Source organism: Lampris incognitus, chromosome 5, assembly GCF_029633865.1.
Source record: "Lampris incognitus isolate fLamInc1 chromosome 5, fLamInc1.hap2, whole genome shotgun sequence".
NCBI lineage: Eukaryota > Metazoa > Chordata > Actinopteri > Lampriformes > Lampridae > Lampris > Lampris incognitus.
In genome coordinates this window covers 54,284,665-54,306,499 of record NC_079215.1, presented here as the reverse complement: position 1 = coordinate 54,306,499, position 21,835 = coordinate 54,284,665, and the positions used below count along the sequence as shown (strand labels likewise).

Sequence of the window (21,835 nt, the reverse complement as noted above, 5' to 3'; positions counted from 1 at the left end):
TGGTCACATTTTCAAAGCGGAGCTGGTATGATTTACCGTGTGAATATACCCCCACATTTGTTTATTTTTCTGCAATTGTCACCAAAATATGTGTAAGCTATCTCTTCCGAAGAGCGCCCCCGTTCGGCCAACTTCTTGTGACAGTGTTTCTGAGAGGTAAACAAAGCAAACAGATGTCCAGTTACTGACAAATATAAATGGTCATACAGTGCAAATCCATAGCAGGTAGAGACACGGGAAAGTCGGCAAAGCACTCGGCACGCACTTCCGAGGAGGAGGCCTGCCGATGTAAACGCTAACGCGGGAGGGGGCACCGTGATGCCGGGGCGGGGGTGGGGGGGTGGGTGAAAATGGGATTTTAATGCACGCGGTGCCACACACACATACCTCCCACCCACAGCCTGAGTCCATCAGCACCAACTTTTATCAAATATTTTTGTGTATTCTGCAGTAGTCCGACTGTCAAAGACGACTTGTTTTATGCTTCGCTTGCCTTTTCGGCGCTAATTTACACCTGGCTTGTGTGTAGGGTCAAAGTTCATACGATCTGCTGATGCAGCGTGGGCCATCTGTGTGCAACTCTAGTATATGCATTTACGTACTGCTGTCATCTTAACTATGGCACAAGGGATCAGTGCAAATAGACAGCAGTGTCATTTCAGAAACATTCACTTCCTGTTGATTTGCCCACTCTCACTAAAAGGGAACTGCCTGAGCTCTTGGTTACAGTATATTGCGGAGTGCAAAAAGTTATCCGCCCAAACAAAATAAATACTGAATTTGCACGCCGGCCCTATTTCAGACTAATGTCTGGACTCAACCGTGTCATAAGTTTTGCTGTATTTGCAAAGATATAAAATGGCCATATCAATTTAATAGGAAACCTATGATGGGTTTTCTTTTTTGGCCCCACTTGAGGTTAAGTTGTGCGTCACAAAACCAATCGTGTACTTTTTGGGTGTTTGGGAGCGGAAGCACTAAGTGCTCAATAATAGGATGCTTTCTAAATGGAGGTTTGCTGCAAACTGGGCCTAAGAAAAACCAAGGTACATGAGAAAAGAGGAGCCTCAGAGCAGGTGACACTTGTTGCCGGGTCACGCCCGGGCCAGTGCGGGTCCCGGGGGCCTGGGCGAGTCGTGAGGGGTGGGGCTCTCTGTTTCTGAGGCACTGGACTCGTCCTCGTCATCGTCCGTCTGCTCGGCGCTGTGGTAGAGCATGAGAACCTGGGTCTTGTGGGTGATGGTGATTGTGCAGGGACCTTGGGCCCACGGTTCTCCATCTACCTGCATGGGCATTCTGGAGCTCTTCAGCACCAACTACAGGAGACAGAGGGAAGGTCAAAGGTAAGCGATTCCATTTTTCTGCTGGTGTATGATGTATACCTTTGGCGAGTGATGTGTTCAGTCGCCTGCCCGCACTGCTTCTCACACTGTGACACTGCACGGGGTGCGAGATGCTCTGCCCCATGGGTCTCACAACAATGTGCCTGGTGAAGAAAGTGGTTCGGGTATCGAAACATTTAGGATTTCCACTGTCAAGAGTGATGTGGTGAGAGAGAGGAAAAACCTAACAGACTTGCCTGCATGAGCAATGCAAAAAGCCTTTTTCAAGTTAGCTGAAATTAGATTAGAATCCCCCCCCACCCCCCTTTTTGTCCCCAATTGCACTCGGACAATTACCCTGCTCCACCCCCTCTGCAGACTACCACATGCCTCCTCCGGTACATGTGGAGTCGCCGGGCGCTTCTTTTCACCTGACTGTGAGGAGTTTCGCCAGGGGGACGTAGCACATGGGAGGATCACGCTATTCCCCCCTCGAACAGGCGCCCCAACCGGCAGCGACCAGGACACATACCCACATCCGGCTTCCCACCCAGAAACACGACCAATTGTGTCTGTAGGGATCCCTGACCAAGCCAGAAGTAACACGGGGATTCGAACCGGCGAGGGTCCAAGAGTCTCATGTTTGCCCATTGTGTGTGTGTGTGTGTTTGTGTGTGTGTGTGTGTGATGGCACCTCACCCTGACTGTGTGAGCCTGGCCTAGCCTTACAGGGTTGGCTAGCTTGACTTGGATCTGAGCACAGTGGAAGGAGCCAAAAACTCCCACCACCTCCAGCAGGCCGTCATCCAGCCTGGGACAGCACGACGGCACAGGGGGACAGATGGACGGCACGGGGGAGATTGTAAGACACAAAACCACTGAGAGTTAGCAAGGCAACCGTCAGCACCTTGTACAACGCTTCATGAAGACGTGGTGTGAAGGTCCGGGTAAAAGGTTAACTTGTCTGAACGACTGACATAGTTCTCCTATATGAAAGGTGCTGGTCTTACCTCGTAGGGGGACAGGGCTCATCTCCCATACCCTCCCAGAGGCGACAGCCCCCACCCCAATAGCCTATATTACAGACGATGATGCCCTCCAGGCTCGGCAGGGCCACCCTCTCCCCATCGAGCTCTAGCTGTGGGGAAAACACACACACACATACAGTTAAAATCAGGTTCAAGTTTTTCCATTGGGGGTCATTTAGGTTTTAGGGTCACACACACGGGGAATTTGACTTGGCTTGACTTCAGCAGAAAGAAAACCAAACAAACTTGTAACAAAACGTTCTAGACTAGGAGGACTATCACAGTAACTCGGAGACTCGACAGTGAGTTTATGAGTACCTGAGGATATCCAAATAGACAGGTAAGTGAGAAATATGTGAGTGATATTCAGACAATTCAGAGGTTTGACATGGAGATTTTCTCATTCTTAAAGGCCACAACTGTCAAAGAATCAGCAGACAGGAACACTTTATTTGTCAATGAAATATCGTTTCCCCCAGCCGACAGCAGTGCAACACAAAGACAAAAACACATATCCAAAAACTACAAGAACACACGTACTAACTAACACAGATATCGAAACTAAAAAAAAAAATCACCATCCAAGAGAGCAAATGCCAGGATGGCTGTCGGAACTGCCGGTCTGCAGCGGCGGCTAACCGTGTGCCATGGAGAGCCATGGGTATGCAGGTTTTCATTCCAACCTGACTCCACACCAGCTGATTTCACTGAACACTCTTCCTCTTTGGTTGCTAATCGGTGAAATCACCTGGTGTCGAGCCCGGCTGGAATGAAAACCTGCATACACATGGCTCTCCATGGCACACGGTTAGCCACTCCTGGGCTACCAGTTAGCTTAGCCTGCCCCGCTTCCTCGTCCTGTCAGACCGCCCTCGGTGTTTTCTCTTCGGGCGCAGCTCCAGGCAGGGGCTGTGGTCCCCGGGCCCACTGGACGCAGCAGACCAGGCTCCCTCAGCCGATCCAACGCCAGCTCTCCCAGCCAGACACCTTCGACACACCTCCCCGCACTCCACATGACAGCAAAAACACCACAGTCAACGCCAGGCGAGGCCGCCGCCAGACCATCCTCGGTGTTATCAGAACTGCCAGTCTGCACGGGCTAGCAGTTAGCTTAGCCTGCCCTGCTTCCGCGTCCTGTCAGACCGCCCTCGGTGTTTCCGCTTCGAGCGCAGCTCCAGGCAGGGGCTGTGGTCCCCGGGCCCACTGGACGCAGCAGACCAGGCTCCCTCAGCCGATCCAACGCCCGCTCTCCCAGCCAGACACCTTCGACACACCTCCCCGCACTCCACATGACAGCAAAAACAGCCACAGTGAACACCAGGCGAGGCCGCCGACAGACCGCCCTCGGTGTTATCGGAACTGCCAGTCTGCACGGGCTAGCAGTTAGCTTAGCCTGCCCTGCTTCCGCGTCCTGTCAGACCGCCCTCGGTGTTACTTCTTCGGGCACAGCTCCAGGCAGGGCCGTGGTCCCTGGGCCCACAGGACGCAGCAGACCAAGCTCCCCCAGCCATCAAGCGAAGACACAACTTAAACGCAGATGTGGACAAAGACACTGCATGGACGGTACTGGGCGAGGCCGCCGCAAACGTGAATACGCGCCGCCATCAAGAACTATGCAGGAAATATCTGACAATTCTGTTTGCCCCTTGTCAGATTGCATGAAGAAACAAATAGAACAAGACAAAAGAAAGTGTATTTAGAAGGAGAGAAGCTGTTTCATCACATTAAGTGTGTTGCTTACCTCAATCCTCTTATCCAGATCCTTACATTCCTGCACCAAGCAGTCTTTGGTGCCGTAGAGGAAATACACCGCCTGGGGAAGGAGGGACGGTGCTATTATTATTATTCACGCCAGCAAAATAAGTCACATGTTTTAGAAGTAACACACTTTGTTGAGGTGTTTTTGACAGTAAACAACACAACATACAACAACCTTTTTGCACACCACAAAGCCAGAGTCACGTCCTCATTCTAACATTCAAATTCCCCTGCGGTCACATTTGCATATGGAAATGTATTCAAATAGGGACGCCGTCTAACTTTATTTATGATGCGGCTGGAGAAGAAGGAGGGCGTTTTCTCCCGGTGCGTGTGGAAGTTGAGCGCCATCAGAGCGTCCGGCCCCACCGAGAAGTAGTTATTCATGGACAAAACCTAATGAAAAGGACAAAAGCAGTAACATCGCAGTTAAAAAAAAAAATTTGTTTTCTTATTGATTTTATGTGATTAGTACATCTTTCGATTTTTAGTTTTTTTTCCCCCCTCTGGATGAAGAACGAGTCTAACAAGTGGTTTGGGTTGAATCTTCTACTACCACAGTATTTCTGATTTGCATAAATGAATTGTCAAACTCTAATGATGAGAGCCAATTTTTACCCCCCCCCCCCTTTTTCTCCCCAGTGGTACTTTGCCAATTACCCCACTCTTCCGAGCCGTCCCGGTCGCTGCTCCACCCCCTCTGCCGAGCCGGGGAGGGCTGCAGACTACCACACGCCTCCTCCGATACATGTGGGGTCGCCAGCCGCTTCTTTTCACCTGACAGTGAGGAGTTTCACCAGGGGGACGTAGCGAATGGGAGGATCACGCCATTCCCCCCAGTTCCCCCTCCCCCCTGAACAGGCGCCCCGACTGACCAGAGGAGGCGCTAGTGCAGTGACCAGGACACATACCCACATCCAGCTTCCCACCCGTAGACACGGCCAATTCTGTCTGTGGGGAAGCCTAACCAAGCTGGAGGTAACACGGGGTTCGAACCGGCGATCCCCATGTTGCTAGGCAAAGGAATAGACCGCTATGCCACTCGGACGGCTCGAGAGCCAATTTAAAACTTGTGAATATTCAACTCAAAGCTGAGATGGCCCCTCACCTTTGGCTTACGAAAGTAGAGTCCCTTCGACGCTACCTGCACTTTCCATCTGGAAAAGATGGATGGAATAAGGAACGACAACGCTGCCATGCAAATGAAAACAAAAGTTGGCCGAAATGTGAAATAAAAAAACAGATTACTGCGTCTGAAGCACAAGAATAAAGCCAGCACCGACGCCCCTACCTGTCCATTTTGACCACCTCGGCATCCAAGACGTTGCGGAGAACCTGCTCCACGGGGATCTCCCCGGCATATCCAGCCCCCCAGCCCAAAGTGTTGGACAAGTCATTCCCGGTCCCCAGGGGCAGGATGGTCACCCTTGGGATGAACTGATCCTGACCCTAACAAAGAGATGCGCACACACACAAAACACTAAGAACAGTAGCCCCAATGGAAGCTGTGTCACGCATTCCCAACTTGTCGGGGAAGAACACGAGATGAGGACACCATCATCAAATTCAATGACGTCTCAGTTTCGTAGGAAAACCTGAGTCAGCTCATAAAGAGCACCTCACCTTGAGCTTCATGGCATCAATGGCGTCCAGCACCCAGCCCACGGTGCCATCTCCCCCACACGCCAGCACCCGGACGCTGCCGGGTGGGAGCAGGGTGCACAGCTGGAGGGCCTTGGGGGGAGCCAGCTCTGACAGGTCAAACACCTGGAGAAGAGAGATAAAAACGAAGAGAAATGAAGGGAGGAGAGCAAAGATGTGGGGGAGGGCGACTGAAAAGAGACATGTATTGGTGAAAGACCATGAGTAAAAGAGAGCGAGGCTGCTGGAGTCTGGAATGCAGACGATTTCCTGAGATCATGGCTGGTCCGGAGAGTCACGCAAATGTTAGTTTTCCTGATGAAGACTCATCTAGTTTGGAAAAAAACAACTTTAATATACTACCTATGCTCACATCACTGACAAATATGGCTTTCATGAAAGAGTAGGCACCCATTTCCAGCCTTTCTACATCTGCTAACATTCTGAAAAAGAATAAAAAGGGGTGTAGATGTAGAGGACAGGGATGGTGGTGTCCATGTATAAAGGATCTAAAGGGGTGTAGATGTAGAGGACAGTGATGAAGGTGTCCACGTATAAAGGATCTAAAGGGGTGTAGATGTAGAGGACAGTGACGAAGGTGTCCATGTATAAAGGATCTAAAGGGGTGTAGATGTAGAGGACAGTGATGAAGGTGTCCATGTATAAAGGATCTAAAGGGGTGTAGATGTAGAGGACAGTGATGAAGGTGTCCATGTATAAAGGATATAAAGGGGTGTAGATGTAGAGGACAGTGATGGTGGTGTCCATGTATAAAGGATCTAAAGGGGTGTAGATGTAGAGGACAGTAATGGAGTTGTCCATGTATAAAGGATATAAAGGGATATAGATGTAGAGGACAGTGATGGAGGTGTCCATGTATAAAGGATCTAAAGGGGTGTAGATGTAGAGGACAGTGATGAAGGTGTCCATGTATAAAGGATATAAAGGGGTGTAGATGTAGAGGACAGTGATGGTGGTGTCCATGTATAAAGGATCTAAAGGGGTGTAGATGTAGAGGACAGTGATGGAGGTGTCCATGTATAAAGGATATAAAGGGATATAGATGTAGAGGACAGTGATGGAGGTGTCCATGTATAAAGGATCTAAAGGGGTGTAGATGTAGAGGACAGTGATGAAGGTGTCCATGTATAAAGGATATAAAGGGGTGTAGATGTAGAGGACATTAATGGAGGTGTCCATGTATAAAGGATCTAAAGGGGTGTAGATGTAGAGGACAGTAATGGAGTTGTCCATGTATAAAGGATATAAAGGGATATAGATGTAGAGGACAGTGATGGAGGTGTCCATGTATAAAGGATCTAAAGGGGTGTAGATGTAGAGGACAGTGATGGTGGTGTCCATGTAAAAAGGATCTAAAGGGGTGTAGATGAAGAGGACAGTGATGGAGGTGTCCTTGTATAAACGATACAAAGGGGTGTAGATGAAGAGGACAGTGATGGAGGTGTGGTTAGACTGAAGGTGTCGGTGTTTTAGTAGAACATCTCGTCCCAGCTTCTCTTAAGTCTACCCAGAGAATTTAGCTGGCTAACGCCGTTGTGTCGCCATTCTTCCCGTCTCATATTTTATTGTTCCAACACGCTGGACGCCACATGTATTGCCTCCGTCACATGGTTCTCAATGTCAATGAGGGGTTTATTGTAACGTGCCTTTTCGGTTCAACCACCCTAGCTAGGCCATACCAATATGTTTTCAGCTCAAAAAATGTCAACCCCCCCCCCAAACTATAGTTTAACAGTAAACGGGGCAGGGTGGACTAACCTGGACGGGGTTGAGGATGGTGCGAAACTCTCCCAAAAGAGCCTCCCCCATGTTGTTACCACTTCTCGTGTTAGCCAGGACCAGCACCGGAGTCCAGCCGCTACCGCAGGAAGATGCTAGCTAGACAAACAAAGCAAAAACTCACTTAACACACACATATGCAAATAAAATGAAATAAACCCATACAAGGATAGGCCCACACATGGGCACAAAGACGTCATTCCAGGACCTTCTTGTTACGAGGCCACGGCGCCAACCACTGCGCCAGCGAGCCGCCCACACTCATAATAGAAACTCGAAAAACACTCAGAGACGCCCTGCCCCACCCACCCCTACGGTTTCGGGAACAACTCTGCTGACCTTGCTAAACTCCTCCGGGTGTCTACGGCGGAGCTTGTTGACATGGTGGAGATAATTGGGAGGGATGATGAGGCTTCGGAATTCGCCCAGGTCACAGCGGTCCCCCTCCGCCAGGCCAAATATGCAGTCATCATGCACTGTGCTCTGACACCACACACACCTGCAGAGGGAGGGACACACACAACAACAACAACAACAAAATCAAGAACAAGCTAAGCAAAAGTTAAAACACGCATGGACAATTTTTTTTCAGTCAAAGTAGGTAACTAATACTGGTTATGACCGATTCATAAAAGTAGGTAGCTAAAATAACCTTTATTTAAACATGCTCATAGATCAGTGTTCCTCGGGTACCAGCAGTACTTGTTCTATCTGGTAGTTCATTACATCACCTGTTATTCCAGTTAGTCAGCCAAATCACCACTGGCAATCCCCTACATTCCTTCGTGTTGATCTTTCAGCATTTAAAATGAACGGGACATGGCTAAAAACACGTGACTCTACAATCGAAAGTCTTGTTTTGTTTTTGGGTTTTTTTTTCTTCAGATTCTGGAAGGCGCTATAATCTAATACTCTCAAGCTCAGCTAACCAATTAGGCCACTGGTTTTCCAACTTAATATATTTTTATACGCCAGCTTCCGTAGCCATCCCTAAAGAATATTGTTTCTGTTGGCTCAACGGGTCGCCATCAACACGACGTTTCAACACCAGATGTGAGTAATCGCTTATTTGAATAAAATAACTTATATCTAGTATGGACACTGTACCTATCGAAATGAACAAATATACTTCCAGCAACCCCAGTTGCCCTCTCATGGTGGTGTACCATTCATTCAGGCTAATGTACCTTTGGTTGCAAGCTCTAGTCAGGGATGTTTTAGACCTGGAACAACAGGTGAATACAATGAACTACCTGTTGGAATAGAAAAGGTAACCTGAGGACCGGCTTGAGAACCAGCATTAAAAACGGCACAGAGAGCTGAAATATAAAGCAGGTGCACATTTAAAGGCACTGTATACCAACAGATTCACCAATTGACCGATTCAAAGTCCGCCCCCCCTTAGTTATTGTTGCTAGGTCAGACAAGCTTGACAAAAAGAAACATGGCGACACCAGTTCCATTTAGCCGGGTGCTGCTTGCTGTGTGTATTAGATACCAGAAAGTTGAATCAGTTCATCTGGACACAACGTTTACTGGGAGAAACATTTCATCACTCATCTAAGTGTCCCCCTCAGTCTCAACTGACTGCAGGTATCCCCACCCTTATAAACAATACAGTGGCATAACGACCCAAACCAACGATCGGTTTCATATGCAAATTACCGTGACCATTAACTGGAGTTACAATGGCCATGTGTACTAATCACAGAGGATTGGGGAATAGTTGCAATCACAGCATTGTAAGATGGTGACAGATGTACTCTTAACCCCCCCCCCCGGTTCAGGGATGTTTGTTCCCTCTTCACATAGATGGCCTCTTTGACTCCCCATTCAAACCAGTGTTCCTCCCTATCAAGGATGTGCACAACCTCATCCTTGAAAGAGTGGCCACTGGCCTGTAGATGGGTGTAGACTGTAGAGTCCTGGCCTGACGTGTTAGCTCTCCTGTGTTGTGCCATCCTCTTGGCCAATGTCTGTTTAGTTTCCCCAATGTACAAGTCATGCCAACCCTCCTGGCACTTAACAGCGTACACTATATTGCTCTGTTTGTGCCGGGGAACCTGATCCTTGGTGTGGACTAATTTCTGGTGCAGCGTATTTGGGGATTTGAAAGCAACTAAGACGTGGTGTTTGGAAAAAACGCGTCTCAACTGTTCCAACACTCCCACCATAGGTTTACGTTTAGGCAGCTGTATTGGCTGGTGCACTGTTTGGGCGTCTTCCTGGCTTTGACAAATGCCTAGTTAGGATAACCACACTTAACCAGGGCCTGTTTAATGTGGGATTTCTCCATTTCCCCGGCTGCTGTGTCGGTGGGGACATCGTCCGCTTGGTGGTACATCATCCTGATGACTCCTAGTTTGTGCTCCAGTGGATGATGAGAGTCAAACCTTAAGTACTGATCAGTATGTGTTGGTTTACGGTCAACATCAACAATCAAATGTCCCCCATCACCAATTGCAATTTCACAGTCTAAGAAGGCTAACCTGTCATTTTTCACATCCTCCCTGGTGAACTTGATGTGGTTGTCCACCGACTTATAGTGGTCAGTGAAATGTGGTACGTCCTGAGATTTAATTTTAACACAGGTGCCGTCCACAAATCTGAACCAATGGCTCGATGGTGTCCCTGGATAGGACATCAGAGCCCTCTTTTCCACTTCCTCCATAAACAAGTTGGCCACTACAGGTGAGACCGGGGAACCCATAGCACATCCATGCTTCTGCCCATAGTACTGCCCCCTGTATGTGAAGTATGTGGACTGCAGACACAGCTTCAGGAGCAGACACAGTCAGTGTTAAGGGTGGTCCTATTGCAAAGGGTGGGGTTGTCCTGTCCTAACATCATAAGAGGCCATTGTTTCATCCGCCTTCATAACGATGTCCCTCACCTTATCCACGAAAACCATAGTGATCTGAACATGATGTTCATTACTGCCTACCAACGGGTTAAGAATAGATGTAAGAAACTTAGAGATGTTATAGGCCACTGAGTTAATCATACCAACAATAGGCCGTAATGTCACATCCTGTTTATGTATCTTAGGTAAACCATACAGACTAGGTGTAGCTTCCCCTGGGTATAATCTATGGTACAAAATTCTGTCAATAGCATCGTCCTGTTCTAACAGCTTCAGACAATCTATCACCTTTTTCTTCTAACCACTGCCTGGATCTCGTTTCAGGGGCTCATAAGTATTTATGTCACTAAGTAATGTCATAAATTTCTCATGACAGTCTGTCTGGTTTAATAAAACAGTGCATCTGCCTTTGTCCACTGTTAGGATGATGACGTTATTGTCCTTACTGAGAGTTGTGAATGCATTCCTCTCATCTCTGCTGATGTCGGATGGTGGCGGCTTCGCATTGCTGAGGCAGGCTGAAACTTTCGTCCGCAGTCGCTCCGCTTGCGGGTCTGTGATGTTGTTGTTACGGATCAATTCCGTGGCTGTGATCAGTTCCACTATCGGGACATCTTCAGCAAGGATGTCCTTCTCCGCTCTTGAGTTGTCTGTCGGACAGTTTCTTCACCTTCTTGTCCACATCGTTGCCATGTGTCTGGTGTCCGTCTCTCTGTCTGCCATTGAGGGCACGGTCTGTTGTCTGCCAATGTCTCTGGTGTGCAGCAAGTAGGTCAAACTTCTTTTTCTGGCTGGTTTTCTACCTACCATGTTCTGCTAGACGAGCCGTCGCTGTGAACTCAGTCACAATGTCGGAAAGTGGTCTCATCTAGACGTGGTGTAAGTCTCTGTTGGATCTGCTCCTCTTTGGCTTTCCAAGTGTCGATAGTAAAATCAGTTTGACTCACCCAAACTGCTGTCTCTGTACCTTCTGGAGGATCTTGTTAGCTCGGTGGCCCTTGACTGAAGATTTCATTAGTAGGTTCTTCAGTGTAATCCCACTCTGTCTGCATCTGAGGCTGAATCTCAGTAATCTGACATCTTGCGCGCCGTTTGCTCATAATCATGTACAAGTTCAAGGCAATTCTCACCAAAATTAGTCAAAATGTCTTGATACATGTTCAATAATCCAGATAAGTTAATACCAGAAAGTTGAATCAGTTCATCTGGATACAAAATTTACTGGGAGAAACATTTCATCACTCATCTAAGCAACTTCTTCAGTCTCAACTGACAATTGGCAAATCGGTAATTTGCATATGCAACTCAGCGTTAATTTCAGTCATTATGCAACTGTCTTGTTTATAAGGGGGGGGGGATACCTGCAGTCAGTTGAGTTGAGACTGAAGAAGGCACTTAGATGAGTTATAAAACATTTCTTCCAATAAAGGTTGTGTCCAGATGAACTGATAAACTTTCTGGTATTTCCTTACCTTATTGAGCATGCAACAAGACGTGTATTAGATAGTTTCTGGGCGTCAGGCAATATAGCTTCAAGAAGCTGACAGCAAAGACTACAGTATGCCATGGAAGGATCTATTCAAAATTTTAACTTTTATGAACAAGACAAACATCCTGAATCGAGGCAAAGTCATTCCGGTCTCAACGAAAAAAGGCGAAGGCACACATTCTTTGCGTATAGACGGAGACTATCAAGACAAGACTATCAATCAACATTGCTCCTGCACTAGATGATAACTTTTGCTAAGGTAACTTTTCCTGTTGAGATGCGAGACATCATGTATATCCAAATAAATAACATCAAAAGTTACTTTGGGGTGGCACGTAGCCTTACAGAGATAATATTAAACAAAGAAACATAAGCCTTGATCTTTTCTGGCTCCCGATAATTCATGTGGTGCATGATATGTATGAGGGCAGTGTGACGGTGGTGCGGTGCGGTTGGAATGATAGATGGGTTCAAGGTGGAGGTGGGATTACGTCAAGGATCGGCTCTTAGCCCTTTCTTGTTTGCAAAGGTGATGGACAGTTGACGGATGAGATCAGGCAGGAGTCTCCGTGGAATATGATGTTCGCTGATGACATTGTGTTCTGTAGTGAGATTAGAGTGCAGGTTGAGGATAGCCTGGAGAGGTGGAGGTATGCACTGGAAAGAAGAAGAATGAAAGTCAGTAGGAGCAAGATGGACTACAGATGTGTGAATGAGAGGGAGGACAGTGGAATGGTGAGGATGCAAGGAGTAGATGTGATGAATGTGTGCGAGTTTAAATACTTGGGGTAAACTCTTCAAAGTAATGGAGAGTGAGGAAGACAAGTGAAGAAGAGAGTGCAGGCAGGGTGGCGTGGGTGGAGAAGAGTGTCATGAGTGATTTACAACAGAAGGGTACCACCAAGAGTTATAGGGAAGGTTTACAAGATGGTTGTGAGGCCAGCTATGTTGTATGGTTTGGAGACAATGGCACTGATGAAAAGACAGGAGGCGGAGCTGGAGGTGGCAGAGATGACGATGCTAAGATTTTCATTGGGAGTGATGAAGAAGGACAGGATTAGGAACGATTATATTAGAGGGACAACTCAGGTTGGACGGTTTGGAGACAAAGCGAGACAGGCAAGACGTGTGGAGGAGAGATGCTGGGTATATTGGGGGAAGGATGTGGAACATGGAGCTGCCAGGCAAGAGGAAAAGGGGAAGGCCGAAGAGGAAGATGCGGTGAGGGAGGACATGCAGATGGCTGGCGTGACAGAGGAAGATGCAGAGAACAGGAAGAGATGGAAACAGATGATCCACTGCGGCGACCCTTAACGGGAGCAGCCGAAAGTAGTAGAAGTAGTCGAATTCGTGTCATCTTAAAAATGTCACCAACCTACCTGTCCCTTTCCAAATCTCTTTAACATTACCACATGAATGAGGAGGAATAAACCTGGCTGATGTTGGTGACCTGACATTAGGCTAACTCCTCTTGACGTAGCTATACATTAGCTAGCTAGTTAGCTAGCATTTTGCTAACATTGGGTAACTTAAGATATGAGTATATCACAATGTAATGTGACTTTACATAGCCATGTCTTTATGCCTGCTGAATGATCCAGGTAAGAAAATCTGGGATTTAATGTTACTTTTGAACAGACGTAGGTGCGCTTGGTGATGGTGTTGCTGATCAGCTGATGGAGAGGTTTACCTCACAGCCCAATCGACTCTTTTCATCGGACAAAATTTGTTTGTTTCGGAAATGGGGATGAACACAGTGAGGGTATCGAGTGTCGCTTTTACAGGTCCCCCCCCCCCCCAGACACGTTTTTTTTTCAACCAGCTTCGAAATTTGGTTTTCTTTTCAACACAGACGAGCCTAGCGCGGCAGTATAACAGAAAAAGGGGGGGGGGAGGAGTTGGCCGAGGTTCCGCCGGGCACCAATCTCGCCCAACTCTTATCGGGCGAAAAGGCGGCCTTCCCGCGAACAACACGAGCGGTCTGCCGAGTCTCTCTGCGCACGCGCGGGTCACGGGCTCGCGTCTACGCTCGAGCTTGCGTGACAAAGCGAGCCATTTGCGGAGGACGGCGCTATTTACCTGAAATCGCAAAGTTTGGGCTGCGTCCCGCACTGCTGTTTGCACACCACGCAGTAGCTGGCGAGAGGGACGTTGCCTCGGACCCAGTGGTGCTCCAGCGTGCCGTCGGGCCGACTCGGGGCCGTGATCTCCTTGCACACTTGGCTCCGGTCGGCCCGCGGCAGACAGGGCTCGTCGGCGCACAGCCCGCAGCAGTCGCAGAAGGCTCCCTGGAGGATGTGCTGGGAACACACGCAGCAGTACGTGGGCTTGCTGAACAGGTCCGTGTAGTGCCAGCCGTGCTTGCTCTTGCGGAAGAAGTCCTTCATGTGGATCTTCCGTTTGGAGCGCTGGGCGCTGCACCACAGCGTGATGATAACGGGCACGACGACGGCCAGCGACGTCCAAAACAGCAGGGTCCACTCCTCCCGGGAGTCGCGGTCTTCGCCCCCCTCGTCCTCCTCCGTGTACATGGCGTTTGACGCAGCGACGTGGGAAGGAGGCGATGAAAACTCAATTAAGCCGCGACTTATGTAAACAAGACGGCCGACTGCACGGGGGGGGGAGGCACGCGGGCTGCCCGTGCAGCGCTCGTTATCATAGTGACAGACGGCAGCGGGACGAGGTTCGTGCGGAGCGAACGAAGAGGCAGCGGCAAAATGGCAAATGTCTCGTCGAGACGTCAAAGCGGGATTTAAGCCCCCCGCTCCTGACGCGGACCGCCGCAGCTTTAGACCGACTGCTCGTTGGAGCCGATCCCGGAAGACGCATGCGCACTCCTGTGTGCGCGTGGGTTTTCGCGTTCGTTCGGTCATAACACGTCCGACGGCTGGGAGATGAGGCGACGCGACGTGACCGCGCGGCAACGCGTCGGTCCGTCGGCTCGGGACAGGGACACGAGCGTCCTCGGTTTATATGCGGAAACGGAAACAATGACGCGGTGTGACGCGTGCCTCTGATGTCGAAAGCGGCGCTCCGGCCGTAAAACCTGTAATGTGCCGGAAAGAGAGCGTGATAGAAGTCAGGCGTTAGAGAAATAAAACCCAAGGCATTTTTGGTCTGCCGGATGTGCACCTTTACAAGAAGCTCGCGGAGAAATAAATATAATGAATATGATAATATTGAAGATCGGTGTATGGGGAGATTGGGTACTGAAAAATTGAATTCCTTCTTCATAAACTGAACTAGACTCCTGCTTGATCTGTTTTCCCAATATCAGACAAAAAGCTCACGCAGGCCACGTTTAACGACACTACGTTGTAACGAATGGAAAAGCCCATCAATGTGAGTCTGAGGAGGGTGTGTGCGTGTGTGTGTGTGTGGGTGTGGGTGTGGGTGTGGAGGATATTGGCTCAAAGTAAGGAGAAATTGCGAGCCCCTGACGGTCACGTTCTCAAATAATAAAATCTCCATGAAATGCAGAGATTTATAAAACACCTTAACATTACAATTTATGAATAGTTGATTACACACACACACACACACACACATATATAAAAAAAAATTTGAACAGGGTATCACCATTTTACCAGGGTGGCGCAGTGGTTAGCGCGGTCGCCTCACAGCAAGAAGGCCCCGGGTTCGAGCCCCGGGGTAGCCCAACCTTGGGGGTCGTCCCGTTTCGTCCTCTGGATGTTGTCTGCGTGGGTTTCCTCGGGGGGCTCCGGTTTCCTCCCAAAGACATGTAGGTCAGGTGGCTCGGCCATACTACACTGTCCCTAGGTGCGAATGGGGGCAGGAATGGATTTGCAGGTAAACCCGTAGCCCCCAATTTCCCCCCTCAAGACCACGAATCATTCCTGTTTCAGTGTTATACCCTTCTAAGATGTTTGAGTTTATTTGTTTTTTTGGTCTCCATGGTGATGGTGGTCGCGTGGCTCGGGTCCTGGGCGGTTCCAGTGGCGTCTGGGCACTGCTTGGCATCCTCCTCGTCATATTCCTCGTGTAATTCCATTATAATTCTGTTACCCTCTTCCAATGCTGTATTGTGTAAAGTTGTGTAAACACAACATCCATTGCACCATGTCCGTCTTGGGGGAGAGATCCCTCCTCTGTTGCTCTGCCGGAGTGTCTTCCTATTTTTCTCCTTGTTAAAGGGGTTTTTTTTGGGGGGGGGGGGGTGTTCCTTGTTCGATGCGAGGGTCTAAGGACGGGATGTTGTGTGTGGCAACACAACATCAAACTTGTAATTTGTGATTAAAAATGAATAAACCGACTTGACTTACTTCGCTCGACTGAGAGCAGGAGAAGCGGGTCGGATAACGGATGGCTGGATGGACTTACTTCGCTTTGAGCGCCCCTAGTGGTCATTTTCAGAGTGGCGTATCCTTTGTTCGGGCTAAAGTACCTTTGACCTCGTCGCCTCATTATAATACCACAGATTATGTCGCGTTCTCAGATATAATTTTGGAGCAGGAAATTAAGAAGGAAAATATCAAATAGGAATACGGTGGATGAAATATCTCAATCCAGCCTTTACATTTATTTATTTCTCATCTGAAAGGATGTTAAACTGGAAAACAAAATGGTGGTGAAATTGAATAATGTAAAATATGGAATAAATTCGTGATTTAGAAGTAAAATACGAAATACATCAAATTAACCGTGGAGAAAATATAGATAGAAATCCTTATTTATTTATTCATTTGTGTCGATTCATTTTTTCTAAAATTCAAACGTTAACGTGTTTGTAAAAAAAACACATATAGTTGATGCTGGGTTGTTTTATTTTTGAATGTGACCCCCCCCGCTGCCATATACAAGAAGCAGCCTATTCCAATCCATCAAAACGAAATGTACGACATGTATTTGTAATTCAGCTATTGATGTGATAAACTGACCATCTGTCTGAAAGGATTCCCAAAAAAAGTTTTTAAAAAAATCATCTGGGGATACCTTACACCTATTCTCGTGTTTAGATATAAATACACATGTTATCAAGTCTCGGCTTTTTAAAATTGCTTCCTTCCCGTTTATTTCTATGGCGGCCTGTTCTGAAAACCCTCCAACGTGTTTATAGTGACGCCTAGCGGACAACCCAGCAATTGCACTAGCGTGACTTGTAGAGCAACGGGAATGAGCCAAAACTGATAAAAGTTTTCCACAGCGGAATCTTCTTCCGGTTAAACAACGTGTGTTTCTTTTTCTTCTTCTTCTTCTTCTTCTTCTTCTTCTTCTTCTTCTTCTTCTTCTTCTTCTTCTTCTTCTTCTTCTTCTTCTTCTTCTTCTTTTGTGGAAATTCATGTAATTAGAATAGTAAAGGCAGGCCTGCAGCCCGAGTTGGATCCGACCTCTTTTAGCAAATATTGGATCTTTCATAAATGTGTGACGTAGGCAGAGGAGAGCCCCCCGGCCGCTCGGAGCGGGGCGTCAGTGCAGCAGAGGATCCGCGGGCAGGACGGGAGAGGATGATGAAGATGAAGCTGGTCGTGTGTTGCCTCTGTTTGGTGCTGTTGGCCGTCTGCGCAGGTGAGATACCGACGCCAAATGCATGGGAAGTGTAAGGATGGGGTTTCTGCTATTACTTAGTTTTACAGAAATAACGAAAACGGAGTCGTGAAGCTTTGTGAATTATCGCGAATGTAACTGAAAGGTGAATGATCCTGAGCTGCTCCGTTATGTTGCTATATCTGATCTGGCACCTAACAGCTGCAGGGCAAACTGTGGGGCAGAACCGAATGTCTCATTCTGTCGAAAAATGCACCGATTGTATCTGGCAACTGTGTTTTTTGCACACATTTCTTATTTATTTATCTATTTATTTATTTCAACTCGTAAAATCTCTGCGCGAGCACACGCCGCTATTGAGCCAAGAAAACTCCAGCAGGTCCTTCGTTTGCCGGTGGCTGGTGTGTGAAAAGGTGAATGGGTCACCCGGTTTTGCCATGTTGCCGTGAGAAGAGAGAGACAGACAGGTAACCAGTCCACGTTGCACTTTGTATTTGCAGGAGTTTGGTGGATTTCCCCCCCCCCCTCGCGCAACTTGCCTCAGATAGAGAGACAGAGGGCCCTTCCCGAGGGTCACGTGCTCCGCAGGCCGGGCTCCCTGCAGAGGCCAGCATGAATGGACACTTTGTTGCCTTCCACCGAAAAAAAAAAAGAAAAAAAAAAAGGAAAACAGCTCTGCAGCTCCGGGTTAGGTAGAGGGAGACGCACACAGAGGGCCTTCACTCTGTCGAGACTGGCATTTCTCTGTGTGCGTGCGCGTGCGCGTGCGCGCGTGCGCGTGTGTTTGTGGGCAGCGGAGGTTGACACCCGCTCCTCGACGAATTGGGAATAAATAGCCTCACATGAACTAGCCAAAACTACAGCATGCCCTGCTCCCCCAACACACACACACGCACACACACACACACACACACACACATGCACGCACACAGAGACACATACACACATACACACGCACTCACACACATTTGCACACATACACACACGCACACATACACACACATACACACACGCACTCACACATTTGCACACATACACACACGCACACATACACACACATACACACACGCACTCACACATATGCAGACATACACACGTACACACACGCACGCACACATATGCACACATACACACGTACACACACACACACATACACACACATACACGTATGCACACGTACACACATACACACACACATGCACGCACACAGAGACACATACACACACATACACACGCACTCACACATATGCACACATACACACACGCACACACACATATGCACACACGCACGCACACATTTGCACACATACACATATACACACACACATACACACACATACACACGTATGCACACATACACACGTACACACACGCACACATACACGCACATATACACGTATGCACACGTACACACATACACACACACGTGCACACATATACATAAACACACAAACACATGTACACACACATACACATACACACACAAATACATATACACACACAAACGCACACACATACACACATACGCACGCATACACACATACACACACATACACACACATATGCACACACGCACACACATATACATAAACACACAAACACATATACACACACACGCACACACATACACATACACATAAACACATGCACACACATACACATACATAAACACTGCCACTGCGCACACCTGCATGCCCTCTCTGCAGAATAAAAGGTGGGTTCTGTCTGAATTAGCCAATACACCCTGCACCCTGGTGTACAGCTGCCATGTGTAAGAGGATTTTAACACAAATTAAACAACAACAACATAGAGAGACCGGAAAAAACAGATAAAACCACTAAAATGTGCAAACACAGAAGATCCGCGTTGCGGCGTTTGTGATAAGGCAGCGGTCCAGACCTCTTTGATAACGATGACATGTGGCCATGGCCACATTTTGAAAGGGGAAGAGCAAAATTGATTTTTTTTATTTTTTGTGCCCTCTCAACAGACGCCAACCCCATCATCAAGGAGAGCTTCGCTAAACAACTGCTCCGCAGCAAGAGGCAAGAGCGCCCCATGAAGGCCGGACACCCCGACGAGCCGATGAGGGTGAGCCCCGCACGGACGGCCGCAGACGCACAAAGGCCCCCGTTTACCGGGACTATCGTGGCCCCCTGCGCGAGAGTCGGAGTGACAATAAGTTGACTGCATTTTCAAGTTAAACCAGCAGCCCACCAAAACCCCTAGCAAACGCGTGACGCGGTGGTTTCCGGGACGGTGAGAATTTTCACCACAACGTTATTTCAGGCAGAAGAGTGATGCACGCGATGACACCTGCCACTCACAGCATAACGCGCGCGCGCGCGCGCGTGTGTGTGTGTGTGTGTGTGTGTGTGTGTGTGTGTTCTATGGCAGTTTACATGACTCACACAGTAACCCGCTGACTTAAATGAGGAAGGAAACCACCCACGCTGCTGGGCTGCTCCGCCAGACATCTTGCAGGGCTGGGGGGCTATAATGCACGAGATCCCCATCATATAGTGATTAGTGGGCTGCTCGGCACTTGCGTCATCTCTGTATTGGATAAAACCTATAAACTATATCATTTTATTTTATTTTATTTTATATTCTCCTGTAATCTACTGGTTCCGCGTCCGATGTGGTTTTGGTGTTCTGGTGCCCCTCGCTGTTCTGCCAGTGGAATATGACCGAGTTTGATTCGTCCCCCCCCCCCCCGTCGAGTTTCGTGCACGCGCCGACTCGGAGCCGGACAGGCAGCCAATCACAAGCTCTCTCAATTTCAGACATCCGTTCTGTTTGATTCTGAAGTTCTCGTTTCTCGTGTTTGCCTCCGCCTTCTTAACGCTCTTCATCTCCCACCTCTCTCTTCCTCTCTCCTCTTTGTCTTCAACCCCACTCGGCTGGCCCGCTGGGGGCGCCCTTACGCGTTCGCTCATCACCGCCCCCCCCCCCCCAACCATCTCTCTCTCTCTCTCCCTCGCTCTCTCTCTCTCTCTCTCTCTCTCTCTCTCTCTCTCTCTCACACACACACCCACCCACCCACCCACACCCACACTTTCCATCCCTCCTCCTACCAGGAGCATCTGCTCCACATGCAGGTGCTGGATCAGAGGGCCCAAGAGACCAACCTGGAGCACTGGCTGAACCCCCACTGCTACCCGCGCTGTAACCGGAACTACGGCCACCCCGTCTAGTGACGACACAGGTAAATACCAACCACTGTTGGTGGAAACCCCGGCCACCTTACGTGCGCGTAGTTTCGATAAAAAAAATTAAAAAAAACCCTGCAAAATGCCCGGGGGAATTCAGCACAACGCACGCGCGCGCGCACGCACGCGCGCGCACACACACCGAATAACACCCTTCTTTGCCTCACTCCTCACTCTCTTTCTATCACAATTAAATTTCTCAAACGTGAACATTTTTCCGTTTTTGTTTTTTTTCCCCCTTCTGTGAAAATTTGCATTTTCATTCTGTGGCAAAGTCGTCGAGCAAAATCAATATGCGCTCGCGGGCTCCAACCTGGGCTCCACGTGAAATATCATTATTAGGCCAACAAGATTCGAAGACTCTGGTTGCCTTCAAATAATCATAAATACTCATGAAGTTCTGAATGTGTGAAGTAATTGGTGCCCCCCCCCCCCCACACAGGGTGATCGACTTGTCAAGCGGCAACGACGGCGGCGAGGGTGAGTCGGCGGTGACGTCACGCAGAAGGTCCAGCATGCAGAAGGTCCAGCGTGTTCTTGTGTGAGCCGTGGGCAACAGGGCCACACGGGGCACATTGGTGACTCTGGATAGAAACTCACTGGAGCGATGTAGTTTGCAGTTAAACGTAGTCCGTAGATATTTCAAAAATATTGTTCCTTAGAAACCTGTAAACGGTACATATTAGAAAACAGACAATAAATATAAATGCACGAAGCGTTTAGCTGTGACGATCTCTTTATTTGCCTGCCAGACTCGTCGAGTGAACATGCTGATGTGGCTCAAAAATGCCGACAAAAAAAGCGACTTTCGCGAATCCTTCGACCTCGGACACTGGGGCACTTCCGAAAAAGGTCCCGTGACGACTGAGCCCGGGTTCGATCTTTTCGTGAACTCCGACCTACGTCAGAGCTGTTGGAAAAATAAATGGAGCCTCATCTTCAGCGCGTCCCTCCTGCCTGCTGGCTCCCCCCCTCCCGGCGTGACGTCATCTCTCCACAGGTTGAAGATCTGCGCAACCTGCCGAGGCCTCAGCATCCCAGCGGGGCCCACAGAGGAGTGAGGTAGAGGAGGAGGACCGGCAGGGTGGAGCTATTTGAAGAGTTGCCAGTTTCAGTTAGCTTAATTCTTGTCATCGATTTTTTGTTTTTAAAAAATCTGTCGGTGCACAATCTGGCGCTTTCTTGGTTTCAATTTTTACAAAAAAAAAAAAAAAAC

The 21,835-nt window shown here is 48.5% G+C and overlaps 2 protein-coding genes across 2 annotated transcripts; one reads left to right on the top strand and one right to left on the bottom strand.

The window, feature by feature from the left end:
• Window positions 1-1,094: 1,094 nt before the first annotated feature.
• Window positions 1,095-14,869, bottom strand: dgke (diacylglycerol kinase, epsilon). The gene is made up of 11 exons (XM_056281113.1): window positions 13,981-14,869; window positions 7,889-8,048; window positions 7,529-7,648; window positions 5,732-5,875; window positions 5,400-5,557; window positions 5,217-5,265; window positions 4,391-4,504; window positions 4,092-4,163; window positions 2,333-2,460; window positions 2,022-2,133; window positions 1,095-1,316 (listed from the first exon to the last, which is right to left on the bottom strand). The coding sequence occupies exons 1-11, from the start codon at window positions 14,772-14,774 to the stop codon at window positions 1,095-1,097; spliced, it is 2,073 nt and encodes a 690-aa protein (XP_056137088.1). The 5' UTR covers window positions 14,775-14,869.
• c5h17orf67 (chromosome 5 C17orf67 homolog) lies at window positions 8,484-21,353 on the top strand. The gene is made up of 5 exons (XM_056281115.1): window positions 8,484-8,602; window positions 17,211-17,427; window positions 19,398-19,498; window positions 20,488-20,615; window positions 21,062-21,353. Exons 2-4 carry the CDS (start codon window positions 17,280-17,282, stop codon window positions 20,602-20,604), a joined length of 366 nt encoding a protein of 121 aa, XP_056137090.1. The 5' UTR covers window positions 8,484-8,602; window positions 17,211-17,279; the 3' UTR covers window positions 20,605-20,615; window positions 21,062-21,353.
• Window positions 21,354-21,835: the final 482 nt, after the last annotated feature.